The 17,117-nt window shown below is 44.0% G+C and overlaps 1 protein-coding gene across 6 annotated transcripts in view; it reads left to right on the forward strand.

The window, feature by feature from the left end:
* The window catches only part of CSMD2 (CUB and Sushi multiple domains 2), a 283,054-nt gene that overhangs the window by 137,790 nt on the left and 128,147 nt on the right, over nt 1–17,117 (forward strand). For 5 of the 6 annotated variants that reach the window (XM_030504566.2, XM_030504567.2, XM_030504571.1 and 2 more), the window contains 3 exons: nt 1,673–1,794; nt 7,144–7,247; nt 12,218–12,330. The exons of the other annotated variant lie outside the window; for it this stretch is intronic. In XM_030504566.2, coding sequence (XP_030360426.1) covers nt 1,673–1,794; nt 7,144–7,247; nt 12,218–12,330 — 339 coding nt within the window. The remainder of the gene's footprint in view (nt 1–1,672; nt 1,795–7,143; nt 7,248–12,217; nt 12,331–17,117) is intronic. 6 annotated transcript variants of the gene reach the window in all.

Genomic DNA, 17,117 nt, shown 5'->3' on the forward strand with positions numbered 1-17,117 from the left:
ACTTGCTGCTGGTAGGCAGCCATGTGGGATTACTTGGACTGTGGTTCCTCACTAGCAGCATCCCGATTATCCTGTGGCCCAGCCAGGAGCCGACAGTGAATGGAGTTTTCTTTCAGCAGAAAAACCACTAATGCCCATTTTGCCCTTGGCCATTTTGTTTTCATCCCTCTCTCTCAGAAGTCACATGCATAATTATGATATTTGTAATGCTAATAATGAACAACTTGTAATATTTTTAATTAATCCCTCTAAAGCTCTTAAAGTCATAAATGGGTATTTTTTTTCTCTTTTTTCTTTAATTTCATCTGCAGGTTTTTTTCAAGGTTTTGGAATCCCATCTAATTCTTGAAACAAGCCTCGAATAAATTGAATCAGTGTAAGAGGATATTTGGCATAAATATGTGACACTATAAAGGAAATTTATGGTGTCCTCTTGCAGGAGATAAGGAAGGATTTTCTTGCATTAGTATGATTCTATGAATCAACTTTTTTTTTAACTGCTAACTTCTGGGGTTTTTTCTTCTTAAAAAATTTCCATTTGCTTTTTATTTCCACTTGATATCATTTGTTTTCTGTTTGTTCCATTCTGTTATTGGCTATTGTGTTTCCCTCAAATTGCAGAAGTCAGGGTCCTGCTGAGCCAGCCTTCAGCCCCCTGAAGAGTAGCAGTTCCTAATACCCAGTGGTCAAACCTCTTGCCACTGTTGGGAGACTGTTTTTCAGCTTCCCTGTCTACAGCAGATTCCCTCTGGGTCCTGGGATATGGGATCACATGGGAGGGCTCAGGAGGGATGAAGTTTAAGCATCATGGATTGATGCCCTCAGCTCCTTCCTGAGCAGTTTCTCGGTGTTCCTCATGTTCCCTTGGGACCTCCTCTGCAGGGAGACGGTTTGGCCAGGAGATCATTTTTTCCAGGCTTTACTGCTATTTGGAGGGGAAAAAAAGCCTTGCAGATGCCACATGTGCAAATGTAGCTCCTTCGAGATTTGAAATAAATCAGTTTTGAGGATCCGTCATAACAGCAGGGGCAGTCACAAAACCAAGACACTTCCTCACGTTTTCTGCTTAAATATTACAACAAAAGACCATAGGCAAACATTTCCCTGCTTTTAAGCACTTTTCAGCTTCTACTTTACCTTTTTAAGATGGGAAGTTGAGCTGCCCTCTTGGTTCTGAGTCCACCCTCATGTCAGAATGAAGTTAGCCCTTGCCGAATAAATACTTGCGGTGCAGTGTTTTTGGGAGCCTGTAATAAAGAAAGGAAATATGGCTTTCTGGGGACATTGAAAAGGAACTGCATCTTTCCTGGTATCTTCTGTGTAGTTAGTTTCACTCTCCTGGACATGAAAGTATTTCTGTAAGGACTTTGACATAAAATCAGTCCAAGCACTAGAGAGTGGGTTGGTGGGGGTTGGTCTGGTGGTCCATCTGTTTGATGTAGCCCCTGGAAACACCCCACTCATCTATTCATCACAGATAAATCCTTCATCTCTCTTACATGGGGAAAAAAGGAATCTTTTGGGTAGTGAGAACAACACAGAGCAGCAATTTGTAATTCTCTCCTGCTTCCATATGTCTGCATCTCTACTCCTCTCTCCTCCTCAGAGAACGCAGTACACATCCCAAAGCTGAGACCTCACTCACACATCTGTCTTGTTGTCCTCTTCACAGCTCGGATGTGTGACATGTACCTTCGTGGTCCCAGTGGTGTGATAACTTCTCCCAACTACCCTGTGCAGTACGATAACAACGCCTACTGCGTGTGGGTCATCACTGCACTCAATCCAGCCAAGGTAGGTCTTGGAGCTGCCTCTCCATGTCCTTGCTTTAGTGCTTTAGCTGAAATGTTGTGTAGCTGTGCATCTTCAGAGAGGACTAGTCCCTAAATTCAGCCTTTCAGGTCTCTGTTTCTGATACTGTACCCCTGCAGTATTGTAGATGTATAGACAAGTCCTTTCAGTGTTCCCTGAGGTTGGGAGCAGGGAGGCTGGTGGTGTGTTTGTCCCTGCTGGTCTGCGTGTGCAATTCAAGTCTATTGTCACTGATCGTGTGGAGAGTGAGGCCTGACTGCCTTGGCCTTTGTAAGATCAAGTCCTTTCATTTCCTGCTGGCTCAGGGAGGGCAATGTTCAGCTTTTTCCAGCCCTGCAAACTCAGCCTGTTCCTCTCTCAAGAACTAAACACAAGAATAAAAATTACTTTCCTGTGTAGCTCAAAATACACTTTCTGAGGTGCTCTTCACCATCTTCTGCTCATAGACGACTACAGGTTTCATTCTTTTCAGTATCTGGGTTCCTGTTAATATCATCTCCAATAGCTCATGAGCCAGTCTTGCATACCAAGGCACTGAGCTCCTCTACTTATGGTCCAGTATGCCACGGTCCTTGCCTCTTACAATCCTGCTTTTTGCACTCAGCCTTCAGCTGCAGATCCAAGGAAGGCATTTCACAAACACGTTAGTATCCCAGGATCTCATTTATTCTAGAAATGGTGGGAACCACCCACAGTTGTAACCTCCTCGCTGTTGGGATGACATCTTGTGCTCTCACTTTCCTCTGGAGCTCTTGCTGTGGGCTGGCTGCAGAACCTATGGAGTTCTGCTTCTTTCTTCCCTCAACATCAGTTCAAGCCTTTAATAAGGGCAGATCACTGTTGGATTATGATTTTAATGAGGAGCATTCCTGTGTTCCAATTTCAGAAGGAGTTTGTGTTTAAAGGGCTGTCATTAGCTGGTCATTTCATCCAGCGGATGTCTTGGTTTGGCTGCACAGGAGTGTAGTAATGACCCAAATTCTGGGAAACTGGAGTGTGGAATCAGGATATTTTCCAGTGCTGAATTATTAGGAGTGATTTACTGGTTAATCAGACCCAGGAGGTTCTCCTTCATCAGGGTAATGTGGAAGTGGAGAACAGGCCACATCTAACAGCAGCTATTACTGCTCAAGTGTCAGCTGTGTTTTTCAGCCTGTGGCCTGCAGACCCTTGGGTACATATTGCCTGGGCACCGACAGGTTGTTGAATGCGTCAGCATCTTAGCCTGTGATATGTGTATTTACACATATCTTAATTTTTTTGCATCTTTGACTTTCTGACATCAGCAAAATCCAGCTTTTGAGTATATAAAATAGACCTCTCTGGTCTGACAGAACTTGTGCGCTGGATGTAGATGCTTCCTGGGTGTTCTATAGGCTCACGCTTCCACTGGTTTTCTGGTAGAAATGATGAGGGAAGAGATGGCAATCAGGTATCAAGAGATGCTCATGGGCCATGTCCACTTGTCTTATTGACCCTTTGTCACATTGCTTTCATGTCAAATATTGAGTTGAATCTTCAGCTCTGTTCATTTGCTTTTCCACCAGCCTCATGCACAGACTTTCTCTGCTTTGCCTCAGCAATGCAATGGGACGAGTGGCTCCTCTCATTGTGCTCCTTGGGCATCACTGCCTCATTGCCCAAAAACTTACTGTCTTCGTGAATTCCTACTTAGGGGAAGTTTCTCCTTTTCCCCTGTTTAGTTCCTTCCTCAGCTTTTAAACCCAAGTAATAACAAACCATTGATAAAAAACCCCAGAATCTGCAAGTCTTGATCCTCAGCTGTCGTAAATCATAAAAAGGTTTGAAATTGGTAAACTCCCTTAATTTTCAGCACTAGACAACTTGGAGCAGAGATTCAGTAGCACAAGAAAGTGTAGTTTGTGCTCTGTGGACTGCAACGTCATGCACTGTGAAGAAGTGTAGCACAAGTGAAGTAAGGATGGATTGCTCGGCTCAGCAGCTTGTATTACCTGTGTAAAGAGACTGCCGCCTTCTTTTCTTTGAAGTGAGAAATAGTTAATCAGTAACATCAGGTTCTAAAGGGGTTTGGGATGTTTCCTCCTGGAAGTGTAACTTACAGGTAGGCAAAAACTCTCCGTCTCTGTGAAGCAGGGGAGGGTTCAGGGAAATGCAGTGATGGTTTTGGGAAGGCCACTGCTGCATCCACCTCTTCCATTGCCTGCTCGTGTCTCCTTGAGCTGCTCTTCCAAGCTGCAGAGATGCTGTTCCTCAGCACAGCGCTGGGATTTCTTGGTGTGTGTGTTTTAATGCCAGCTCGGTCACCGCCTAACGAGTCACATAGTGCTGCCTATGACAAGTATACGTCAGACTCTCTCTTGCTTACCTAAAGCAGGGCCCATGTTAGAACCCTGGTGCTCAACAGGAGGATTCATCTCCCTGGCTCATGTGGCCATTGTGTGCAGTGGGGATGGATGATCTTGCCGTTGCACGCTCCCCAGCACGGGTGAGGGAGGATTGAAGATGCATTAATTAAAATGTCTGTGGAATACTTTGAAGATAAAAAGCATTATGGGCCTGAGCTGAAGCCTGCTGAAGTCGGTAGTAATCTTCTATTGACTTGAGTGGTCTTTGGATCGGGTCCTGCTACATGAAGCTTTTAATATGAGCAATGGGAAAACCACTGAGCTGAATTTAGAACTCATTTGCAAGTCATCTGTTCTATATTTGGAAGAGAACTGTGAGCCAGATTCACTGAGCTACATAATCCCCTCGAAGTTTGCTCGGAAACCTACATAAACACTATTATGGGCATAGAGCTCTTCAGCTGACAACTTGGAATTATTTCCTATACAGAGGGTGACATCAAACCTATTCAGGGGATATTCAGGGTATATAGGTTTTTTGCTGGTCTCTGGTGCCATGGGAATTAATTTCAACCACAGTGGAAAAATAAATCACTTGGGAGCTGTGAAATGCATGTGGTAATTGGTAAATTTGCATCAAAACTATTTCTGGACCTTCTTGACAAAATGCATGTTCCCGGTTGGTGTTTCTCCTGGGGTTATTCACACCTGGAGTCTGGGTGGCCAAATAAAGCTCTGTCCAAGCTCCTTGTGTCATCAGTGGGCAGAGATGGGCCCCTCCAGGGGATGATTCATCCCAAATGAAGGTAGATGCTGGCAGCTGGGGAGAAGGGGGTGGGAATGAGTAATGTGTGCTTGTAAAGCATTTGAATATCACTGCAAGAGGTGCTGTTCTCCATGGAGAGAACAACTGTGGATTTTTCCTACGAATGTACCTGCACTTCACATCATTTTGCAGTACAAAGCCTTAAAATCAGGTGTCATCTTCCAGCCTATTTTCATGACTTTGCTAATTGCTTCCTGTCACTTCAGCAACTTAAAATGGAGGTTTTGTGTCAGCCGTGTATCTGTGGTGCTGGCAGGTCTCTTGTTGTTTGATGACTCATGAAATAATTTTCAGCTTTCAGACCAAAAAGAAAATAAGAAAAGGGATAAATATTACATTCAGCATCCAGTTCCTGTGCCACGAGGTTGCGGTGTTCAGTATACTGGAGTGTAATTAGTTATTTCATTAGAGCCAGCCTCCTTAGAATGCACTTTACTTGACTGACTGATTTAACTAATGATGTGTGTTGCTTTACAGCACTGTGTTCTCTGTATTAATTACATTATTCCATCATTACATGGTTTAATAAGAACCTGCACAGGTTAATATTTTGATGCTACTACTAAAATTAGTGATTCCAGACTTCTAGGAGGTATCACACAGGCTCCTGTTCCACGATCCTGGGGCTTTTGGGTAATACCCTCTTTCATGGCTGAAATACCTAATTTGTTTTTTCTATGCATTTGAAAAGTATTAATTTCATTTAGATGATCTTGAGGTCCTTTCCAACCCAAACCATGCTATGATTTATATGTAGAAGACAGTTGCACGTGGCAGTTCAGTCAGTACATCCATCCATTCTTTTTTAAAGAACACTCAACATCTGACTTACCTTTTTATTCTTAAGGGATTGAAGTTGAGTGGCTCTTGACAGACAAATGTTGTCAGCTTCCTACAGAGTCCATACAAGCCTTGAAGAGACTGAAAAGGCACACTTGCATTTAACCTAACACAGTTAGTAGCTGCTTTTGGTTCTAACTCTGGGACTTTTATCCCTCTGTGATTGCACACATGCTCGAGTATTTGCAGGAGATGCTGCTTTTATAATAGGCAAGAAATTACAAGACAAAGATTTTGGTTTCCTGGGCCTTGCTCCCATGTAAGAAGTGTACGTGGCATCGTGTGTGTGCTCGCTGGCACATGTGTAAGTCCTTATTTACTTTTTAGTTTACTTCCGATAACTTCTGTGTTGTCTGAAATAGCAAAAAAGTAGCATGAAACTATAGTTGGTAATTTAATCTGTTAAAAGTTGGGAAATGTAATGTATTTACAGGCACAGGTACAAAGGTCTGGGTGCATTCACGTGCTTTGCTGGATCCAGTCAGTTGAAAAGCTCCAAGAAACAAAGCTCTTGTTAGTTTCTTCTAGTGTTGTGGATGTAAAGAACTTCTGTAAATGAAGGTCCCTTCCTTTTCTGTTTGTTCACTCTGTCCAAGGCTGGATTAAGGACCTTTGTCCCCTAAATCCCATCATAATTTTCAGTTACTTGAAAATGAGAGATTTCGGCAGTGGCTAAGAGACTTGGAACACAAACCTCTTTGCTTCCATGGGACCTCTGCTCCTAAATGATACATAGAGGCTGCATAAATCAAGTGGGGTGGAAGGTTTGCATAGAGCAGGAGAGAAAACACAGGAACCAAACAGCTGTGGACAGATGTGATGGTGATTGTGTTTGCAGACAGCTTGGGACCATTTCCTTGAGCTACCCCAGGAGTAATTCATATAAAGCCCTTCTTGGTCTGACAGAACCAGGGGAACTTTCTGAGCAACATAGAGGAAAAGAAACTGTGCTTGCACCGTATGTAAGCAACATGCTGCCTGGATGCACATCCAAATCCATCACCATAACCTCAGGTTTATGAAAGAAAGGGTAGCAGTGCCCGCTGAAAAAAACCTTGCTGAAATCCCAACACACATATTTTTATCAATAAAGTCATCTAGAAAATCAATAGATAAAGCAGAAAAATCTGAGAGGTAATTTCAGTAAGAGCTCAATCTGTCTGGAAAGAATTGCTACAGTGCTATAAAAAGTGAGGCTGGTCACCTTTGTGATGTCCTGAAGATATTAATGCTCTTATAAATTGCTCCTCGATAGACAAACAGATAAATAAACCAGACAAGGGGATCTGCTGGCTGCCTTGGCACTTGATTCATATTAACATGCTGCATCTTTGCCAGGTTATCAAACTCACCTTTGAAGAATTTGAACTAGAAAGAGGCTATGACACTCTGACAGTGGGTGATGGAGGACAAGTCGGAGATCAGAAAACGGTGCTTTATGTGTAAGTAGCATGTCCTTTGTCCCTGTGAGCGATCCACATGGAAGTGTTTTGCCTGACAAGATGTGACTGATGTGTTTGGATGGTTTATGTGCTGCTTGTCATTTTTGGTGTGACTGTTCTTGGTGCGTTCTTCCCTCATCACATTCTCTGAGGCTTCAGCTGACAGAGAGGCTCTTACCTCTTTGCTTTGCTTCTCTTGAGCTGCCTTTGTTGGGTCCCATAGGGAAAGGCTGAGGCTGTCCAGGGAGCTGAGGAACAGGATGGAAGTTTGGATACAAGAGTAAACGCAGATCAGGCAGAAACAGAACTGTTTGGATCTCTCTCCTGTGCTGTCCTTCTTGTGCCGTCATTTTTAACACTGCAAAGTGTAAATCCATTCTCTTTGAGTGACACCCTGAGCATTTGTGCAGCACCCGTCGTGCATTTGTGTAAGCAATGCCACATGCTGCTTCAAGGCTGAGAATTGGTTCCCCTCAATTTATACCCTTTAGTTTGCAGATTTGCTGTTCTATGGAGATTTCTTCAGTAGAGAAAGCATTGTAGGTAGTCCTGTTTTCCTTCTAGGCCTTCCCGTATCAGTGTTTCCCATCTAAATACACTTTTTTGGGAGGTGAGGTTGGTTGGGATTGATTTTTGGTAGTTTGGTTGGTTTGGTTTCTTTTTTTTCACCAATTTTAATTATGAAGAAAGGACTTTGGACCAGCACAGGGCCAATGCAGCTGTGCCAAAGGAAGAGGTGAAATCTCTGATGCTGCCAGGTTTTAGACTGTAGAATTGCTGTGTTGTCAGTCTATTGTTTGATGGCCAAGTGCTTTATGTTATAGTGCAGCTTATACAGGAAATAAAAGGGAAGTGGTTGTAGTGGAAGTGGATCCCTTTGTAGCACGGGAGTAAGTCAAGGTCTTTTACAGTAGCCGCTAGAAAATGCCGCAAGTGAAGAAGAGTGAGCCTTGATCATCTCTCGCAAAGCTGTTTGTTCTCATTAACCTGATGTTGATGGTTTCTGTTTGTCCTTCCTCCAGTCAAGTGTCTGTTCCTTCTCTGAAGGGTCAGTGAGAAATCAATTTGTGTATCATTCAGATGTAACTGTGGTAACTGTGTATCGTTCAGATCCACTTCACTGAAGAAAGTGATTCTGGTGTAGCTGCTTTGAGTCATTAACTCAAATACTGGGCGGCTTTATGGAAATCCAAAATTTAAAAGCCGATGGAGACCTCGGAGTGCTGCACATTTGAGTACGTGAGGAAATCCATCTCAGCAAGTCTGCTTGGAGCAATGCCGTTCAGTACTGCAGGCACAGAGTTACATGGTACGGCCCTGCCAGTGTGTGCAAATAGCCAGGAGAGCGTAAAAGCAGAGCGAAGTGTGAGTTGTGCATAGCACTGTGTGAACAGGAAGGTGTGCTGCTGCCTCGACTTCCTGATACAGGTCAGCTTGGAGCACCTACAGGTATTTTGCTCCATATTTTCAAGCTCAGTCGTGCCTGTGACTGTGCTGATCACTTCTGGAAGTGCGGCTTCTTGCCCTGTTGGGCTGAGGTTTGTCTCTTGTGAGTGAAGGTGTGAGCCAGTGGTGTTTGTCCAAGTCTCAAATGTCTCGAGGGCACTTGCAAAGGCAGGTGCTGGAGCAGAAGCAGGGAAAAGTCACTGTGACTTTTGGGAGGAATATTTGGAATCGTGAATGGGGTGTTGGGACCAGGGCCACCAGCATCCAGCTGTAAGTGTCTGAACTTGAAAGACACCCTTTTTTTCCTGTCTAATACAAAATGTAGAAAAGCAAACAGGTCTCCAAAAGCTACTCTAGCAAAGCTGTTGTACTCTTTCCAACTGGTAGGGTTGGAAAGAGTTATTGTGGGTTTAAATTCCTCCTCTCACTTGTTTTTCCTTGTGAATCAGCCTCCCACTCCATTTTCACTTCTCGTAGTGTTCGCTTGTCTTTCCAAAACCTCTGTTTCTCTGAGGTTTGTTTTCCTATGCATTTCTTTTCAGAACATGAAGACGGGTGCTCAGGTCAGGAACTCTAACCTGTATATAAGTATAAAGTGATTATTGCAAAAGTGTTTGTAATTACAGTGTCACAGAACATTTCACAGCTGATTGGTCAAAATGTGCAAATTACTGCCAGGGGAGTTGTTGGTAATGACTTGCTGAAATGATCCCTCATTCCATCTCTTTGTTTGCCTAAAGCCCATGAAGGTTTTCCTAGATTTCATTTTAATCATTCCATATTTTCTCACTCTGTATCAGCCACTCAGCACCTTGCTAATGCAAATATAGAACGGCCAAGACTGTCTGCACAAGGTGTAGGGTCTTGTGTCTTCTCCCAGTGCAGGAGAACTTGCCATTAAATTGCTGATGCATCTCTGCTCTGGAGCCAGGCTGAGAGAGCTGGGCTGGGTCAGCCTGGAGAAGAGAAGGCTCCTGAAGGGGAGACTTTAGAGCAGCTCCAGTGCCTAAAGGGGCTCCAGGAAACCTGGAGAGGGGCTTTGGACAAGGGCCTGTAGGGACAGGTCAAGGGGAATGGCTTTAACCTGCCCGAGGGGACACTGAGGTGAGATCTGAGGCAGAAGCTCTTCCCTTTGAGGGTGATGAGGAACTGGAAGGGGTTGAAGGGAGAAGCTGTGGCTGCCCCATCCCTGGCAGTGTTCAAGGCCAGGTTGGACACAGGGGCTTGGAGCAACCTGCTCTAGTGGAAGGTGTCCCTGCCCGTGGCAGGGGCTTGGAACTGGAGGAGCTTTAAGGTCCTTCCAACCCAAAGCAGGCTGGGATTCTGTGATCTGTGAGAGAGGTCTAAAGACCCCAGAAATACTCCATTTGCAATGAATGTCATGGAAAGACCATGGACAACTTTTCTCAGCATTTGCTGCCCTCTTAGCTGCTGTAATTCCATGTATCAGGTATATCCATTGGATACAAGTTGTTTTTTTGGAGGACTCAACAGTTCTAATTTTCTTACTGCGCTTTATTTATTCTTGGCTAGTCAAGAGGAACTCAGTCCTGCAGCCTTTCCAATCAGGAAATACACTTGAATCCACTTGCATAGCAGCAGACGCTATCCCAAACTGAGGTATGAAGGACCATTTGTTTCCAGTCTCACTCTCATCCCTGTAAAATGCATCTCAGAGAACATAACAGATTGTTAGGCTGAGCTTTCTGGCTTGCAGAGAGGATTTTATTCCTGAAAGTAACAAGCACCCAAATCAATCATTCAGCTTGTTAAAGTGGGAAAGCATGAACAAACCTCTGAAGGTTTTTCTCTTGGTTATATTCCTCATTCCTGCCTGGCTGCTGCTTAAATGACTTTATAAGAATCAACAATAGCACTTCTGCACTCTCTATCAAACTCCCTGGATGCGAAACAGTCATTAAAACAAGATTATTTCTTAATTTATCAGCACCTTGGGATCAATAATATTTCTGATGCAGATCAAAACCGTAACAGAGTGGAGGTGGGAGCAGAGCTGGGAGAGCTTTATGGGCTTGGGAGAGATGAGTGTGATTTCAGGCAAAAGCACGCTCCAGATTCCATGGGCAGAGCTTGAGCAGTGGCTGGTTTCAGGGTTACAGTGGTCCCCAGTGTGTATGTGGCTGGTGAAAGTCTCTGGAATGGGGAGGGGAGTTATGTGCATGGCAAGGCTGGGCCCATTTACTTTAGATGGCAAGGCTGTTGGGAAGAATCCAGCAGGTAGCCAGAGTTAGGAGTGTCAGGCAGGTAGAGTAAGTAGCACAAGCCTTGAAGCAGTCGTTTGACTTCACCCCAAACGAACGGCAATTGGCAGAGCAGCCAAACCAGCTCCGATTACGCAGGAAACTGGGAATTGCACCAATTACGCCTGGAGGTTGCAAGTTACATTTATTCACAGGATGCTATCAACACACAGCTGCTGGGTTTCTGCCCTTGCAGTACTGGGTTGCAGTAATGCTGCCTTCAGAGCTCGGGGATCAGTGTTATCCAGAAGTCTTTCAGGTGCTGCTATTGTACCTGAGCATGGTGCCAGGCAGAAGGCACAGTTATTCATATGTATGTGTGGAGATGTGACAACAGGCAAAACCCCCATATCTACTCGCAGTAGCTGTGCTTAAGGTCATTTATAAATTTATCACGGGTGATACCTTAGAAACAGTGTACTAACAACATTAAACACTGCCACCAAGACAGGCAGCGTAACGCGCTCAGTCCTGTAACAACGATCCCTTCTCATGCTCCGCTGCTCTGGTTTGGGAAGCAGAGGGAAGGGAAAGAGCTGTGCTCGACCTCCACCCATGCTCCTGTGGATGGGGATAAAACTCTATCTTGTACCACAATGAGGTGATTAATCCTGAAGACCGAATGAGCCGCACATGGCTCATTAATACGGGTATATTGGTGATATTACTCCAAATCCCTTCAGCTCTCCTAGGAGAAGGCAAAGTCCCCATCATCCTTTACTGGATCAGTGGCGCTTTTCAAGGGCTCACAAGGCAGATGTGAGGCTGTGCCTTGTCTTCTGGGGGCTTTTGGGGAGCCTTGTGGAAACTCCTGTGTCAGGTTAGAAAGGTAGCAGAGGATGTGCTGAAAGTCAGTGTTTGTAATGCTAGAAATCAAGGCAGGTAAGAGGATTCAGTCACCGGGTTCTGGGAATTCTGTTTGTTTCCTTATGTTTTGTTTCAGCACCAGGAAATTACTGCTGTTGCTGCTGGATAATATATTGTAATAATGGTATGAAATTATTATAGTGATGATGAAGATAACTCAGGCTCTCAACTGTGGTAAGAAGACTGTTTAGGTAGCATTCAGAAACATACTGAGGCTCATCAGTCATGAAGATCTGTCAGGTTTTTGGACAGGGTTCTGTTTTGGGGTTGTTATTAATTGTGTTGGCATTGCTCTTGTTTTCTGCTCCTACAGAGGTATATGTGGCCTTTATTTTGGTGGGAAAATAACTTTGGGGAGACATACAGGCTGTTTACTTGTTCTTATTTATTTTGCAGCTTGACAGGCACCACAGTGCCTGATCTCATTGTCAGCACACACCACCAGATGTGGCTCCTCTTCCAGACAGACAGTGTCAGCAACTTGCTGGGATTCAAAGCAACGTATGAAGGTAAATGGAAGCCTGTGCCTCAGAATTTACCTGGTTTGAAAGGAGCAGGGGTGAGATGGGAACAGTTGTTAGGGAGAAAAGAAAGATGCTTCTCTAAATATATTGAAGCTCTGCAGATTTTTTTCCTTAAAACTGAAGCTTTGTTCCAGTAAGAACAGCTTTCTTGATTCCTTTTCCATGGAAGCAGGCTGGGTGGATAATGTTTCATTGCCATTTCCTCTGCTTTGTTGGAAAAGAAGTGGTGAATTTCAGCTGATGGCAACAGACTGTGTCTGCGAGAGAAAATAGATCAAGTAATGGGTGGTTCCAGTAAATGCGTGGTATCGACTACTTTAAACTTTGACTAGTCTGGAGTAGTACAAATGAAATAAAAGTTAGTGCTGGGATTTTTCAAAAGAAACTCGTGAAGTACATTCGGATGTGAATGCTGAAGTGTGTCGTAAGCCTCTGGTTTTACGGCTGTCACAGGTATTTGCAAAGTTAGAGAAAGTGGGATGGAGAAGTATTCCTTCTAAGTCACATCAGTGACGGGATTCTGGCTGAAGCTTTTCTTAGGTTCCTGCTTTGAGTTTCTGGATTTTCCCAGATATCTCCATCTCGTGTCTCCGCATTTGGGGTGAGCACCAAGGATGGGTTACTCTTCTGGCTCTGATGCCTAAAAGTCAGCACACAAACCCAGCACACTTCACCCAGACATGGGGGCTGCTCTGAAACGTCTGAATACCAGCAGCTTCCACTGGCATCGGCACTAACATTTAAATCTGCTCCTTTCAAGGGTCCTAAATGCACATTAGTGTTCATTCATTTCTAGAAATGTTTCTCTGGGATGTACCATGTTTCAGGGAAGTATCATATTGTGTACCTGCCCATCGTAGTGCTGCTGACAGATGCTAAGTTAGGAGTCTGAAGGCACCTGACCTCCAGAAAACCTAATGGGACTGAATGCCAGCCTGTCCAGTCAGGCTGAGCAGTACCTTGGAGGGGGGACTGGCTCATGATGCTGGAGTATTTGCAGGATGGCAGGACCAAGTCGACAGAAAAGGCATAGAGGAGGCATAGATGAGAGATAATGGCACTGAAAAGGAAAGGCAAATCCAGCCAGATTGTCTAGGGAACATCATAATGGTACTATCAGTCTCAGTGGCTGCGAGTGTTCCAGTGTGGAAGCTCGCTGTCTGCAGTGCTGTGCTGTCTGTCTCCTGCCACGTCTGTCTGTGGGTGATTGCTGGCAGCTTGGCAGCACGTGCTGCTGCGCCCAGCCCTGCTGTGGTGGGTGGAAGCGCTCTCCAGCTCTGCTTGGAGATCCTGTCTGCTTCGTTAGTCTCGTCCCAAGGGCAATGTGGACATATTCGTTCAGTCTCTTGATAAATCTTAAGTTTACCCTGTAGCATAGTACATAAAGATGCAAAGCACATGATTTAGGGACTTCCTTACATTGTTGTTCATCTTCTGTGAACTCTGGATCTATAAGGAGCATGACTTTTCCCTCCTCTGACTTGCCCTGATGTTATTGGAACTTGATCTATAGCAAGGCTGAGCTGCTCTTGCTCCCTCTGGCCTCACCAGTCCCTTTGGGCATCACCATTATCATTCACGCTTTGGAGTCCTGTTGTATGGAACTGCCAGTGTCAAACGTGCTTCTCCCTTTCCTACTCCTCAGCTTTACCTGCGCTACTGCTGCCTGTTTAGCTGTACTCTTCAATGTCCATCACCTCCTAGAGAAGGGAAAAAAGGGAGTGTTCTGGCTCTGCTGGGCCCTGGTGAGCCTTACAAGGAGGGACGTTTCCTGGCGGAGCATCTCTCTTCTGGATGTATTAGGAGTAGAGGCTGCTCTTTGCCTATTGTTCAAATCTCTTCTCTTTTTCTGGCCATCTTCATGGTTTTTTGTACAGCACCTCACTGACCTTGAAGAATGGATTTGTGCATGAACAAAGAAACGCTTCGTGCCTGAGGTCCATACTGGTGCTATCCTGAGGTTAAGCAAACCTCCCATCAGCCAGGTCCATAAAACTCTCATAGTTTTTGCAAATGCTTTGAGTTACAAAGCAAGAGACATTTAAGTAAGAGGCAATTAGCACTTGCCAAATACATTATGAAATTATATACAACTTACTAACAAGTTTCAGTATCAGTTTTATGGCCACGCTTCTTCCTAATTGCGAGAGGAAAATTACAGCTAATGGAGCTATATAAAGTCAAGACCAAAAATCTGCCTAACACAAGGGCAGAGCATTGCTTATAGAGTATGTTTAAATAGCCATCTGTCCTAAAACATGTGAATTTTAGTGTCCATTTGAAGTGTAGTGCAATCATAAAGCCTGTTGCTGGGGCTGAAGCAGTTATGCCCAAGAGATTTATTGATGTACAGACTCAAGGACCTGTTGGAAGGAACATGCTGAGGAGGGCAGTATGCCATCACATTTTTAATGGAGGGTTCCCAAGAAGGGGGAGCCAACCAGGTCCTTTTGCTTCACTTCTGAGTAAAGGGAAAGGAAGAGGATACAAAACACAAGATATCTGGATTCAGATTTATCCAGATCTGCACTGCAAGATGGGATGTGGTTGGAAGAAATGCTCAGTGGGACAGCATTGATTTTCAATTAAGCCATGTCAGTCTTTACTGGCTGAGGATCTGGCTCATTAATGTTCATGAAGATTACTTCTAAATCTGCCATGTCTCAACTGCAGCCACTTTTATCCTTTTAAACAGACATTCTCTCATAATAGTGAACAATGGTTTGGGACTTCCAGTGCTTGTCAGAAGAAATTTGTATTAAGCTCCACTTTGCTGGAAAAGTCTTTTCTTTCTCTCAACTATAGCAAGCTGATTGATCCTGCAATTTCGTGCTTGACTTGTGAGAGGGTGTACAGCCTCCTGGGGTCTTATCTTCTCCCTTCTTTCCTTTAATCTCAGCTGGCTCCTTCCCCTCGGAGCTGATGCCTTCCACAGCCACGGAAATGGCTCTTCCAAAGTTCCCAGGTCAACCCCCCCTTGTAACGGTTGGGAATAAATAATTCCTTCAGGTAACATTTTCATAAGTTCTTGAGAAATGAAGGTTCACTGAAGAGGATTCAGACTTCCAGAATGTCATCCACAGCCCTTCTGCAGTTTTGTTCCCCAGCAGTGGACTGTAGATGTTTGGTCCCCCTCACAGTGGGGAAAAACACATTTCTGTTACTGATGAGCTTGAAGTTATTACAAGCAATAGTGTAAAAGTTAAATCAATAGTATAAAATAGTATAAAATATAGTATAAAACCTGAAAAAAATTGGAGCAAACCCAGATTTTAAGTTAGTCTAACATTTATATTTTTTAATATAATAATATCAAATTAAAACTAGATTCCTAGACACACACGCACTAATGTAGTTTGGATTCTAGTTGGAATTGGGTTAGGTTGGGTAGAGCTGACTGAGGTCCATGTTCTGAACAACCCACAGCTGCAGGTGAGGGGTGATTAAAAAGTGACTATTGCTGAAATGCTGACTAAGGGTTTGGCTCCAGAGAGCTTTGCTTAAGAGCTGTGGTGTACCCCGTGGTGCTAAGAGGTTTAGGAGCTCTGCAGAGCTGGAGCCTGAACATCTCCTCTATTGACCTGTCTGGATTTAATCAAATTGGTGCTGCCCAAGGTATTTGGTCAGGCAAGATGCTGAGTTCCCATGTCTGGTTTTATATCACACGTTATATCTAAATACAGATCTCTCTATAGGTGCCTGCATGCAAGCTGCATGTAAGGTGTTCATACACATGTATATATGTCAAATTGAGAATAAACAATAAAGCCTGATCTAGGAGACATGGGGACTAAACAGGCCTATCTGAAAGGAATTCTGCTGCTGCTGTGGATAAGAGTTAGCTTTTGAGCCAAGGTTGTGCTCCCTGGCGTGCAGCACTGACTTGGTTTTGTCTAGTGAAGTACTCCCAGGTTTCACCGAGAAGCACAGGTATCTTTCATTGATTACCTGTAGTTATTAGTAGTAGTATTTAGGTTCTACATTACCCCAATATTGTTGATGGTGGAAGTCTGTCAGAAAATTTCTAAGTGTTTATATCTTTCCTGCTCTACTTTTCCATTAAATGTATTGACTCATGTCATAAAACATGAGCGCTGAAATACTGCTGAACCAACAGGCACGAAGGCTTTTAGCTTATGATGGGTTGACTTGAAATGCTTCCAGGGTCACATTCCTTGTATTTAAATCTTCTATAAACCTTAGCAGGAGTGATTTGATGTTACGCCACAGGGTTTTAATGAGCCTGCTGGATTCAGTTTGTGCATTTACCGTGCACAAGGGTTTTAGATCATAGAATGGTTTGGTTTGGAAATGGCCTTCAAAGATCATCTGGTCCAACCCCCCTGCAATGAGCAGGGACACCTTTCAGTAAACCTGGGGATGTGGCAAAGATAAGCAGAAAGGGCCTTTCCTTTTTAGCTTATTGCCTCATCCTCCTTGTGTTTCCTTTTTAGATCCTTTTTTCCTCCTTGTTGGACTCAACAAAAAGAACTAGGCAATAGAAACACCCTGGTCCTGGTTCCTTCACATACATACCTAACACTATTAGCTTTCATTAGTTTAAGCAAAATTAATATATATATGAAATAATGTGTATGAGGTTAAGTATTTTCTTGAGGGTCCTTTCTGCCAGAGTGTAACATTTGGTGGTTTCCTCGTGTATGGCCTCTAATTGCTCACAAATCCACATCTTAACAGATGTTTTTTCCGGAAAGCGGAGTTTTTCTGGTGCGGTGCTTGCTTGCAGCTCCAAACCTCTCATTTTCCTCCAG

The sequence above is a fragment of the Strigops habroptila genome, chromosome 12 (assembly GCF_004027225.2).
Source record: "Strigops habroptila isolate Jane chromosome 12, bStrHab1.2.pri, whole genome shotgun sequence".
NCBI classification, from domain to species: domain Eukaryota; kingdom Metazoa; phylum Chordata; class Aves; order Psittaciformes; family Psittacidae; genus Strigops; species Strigops habroptila.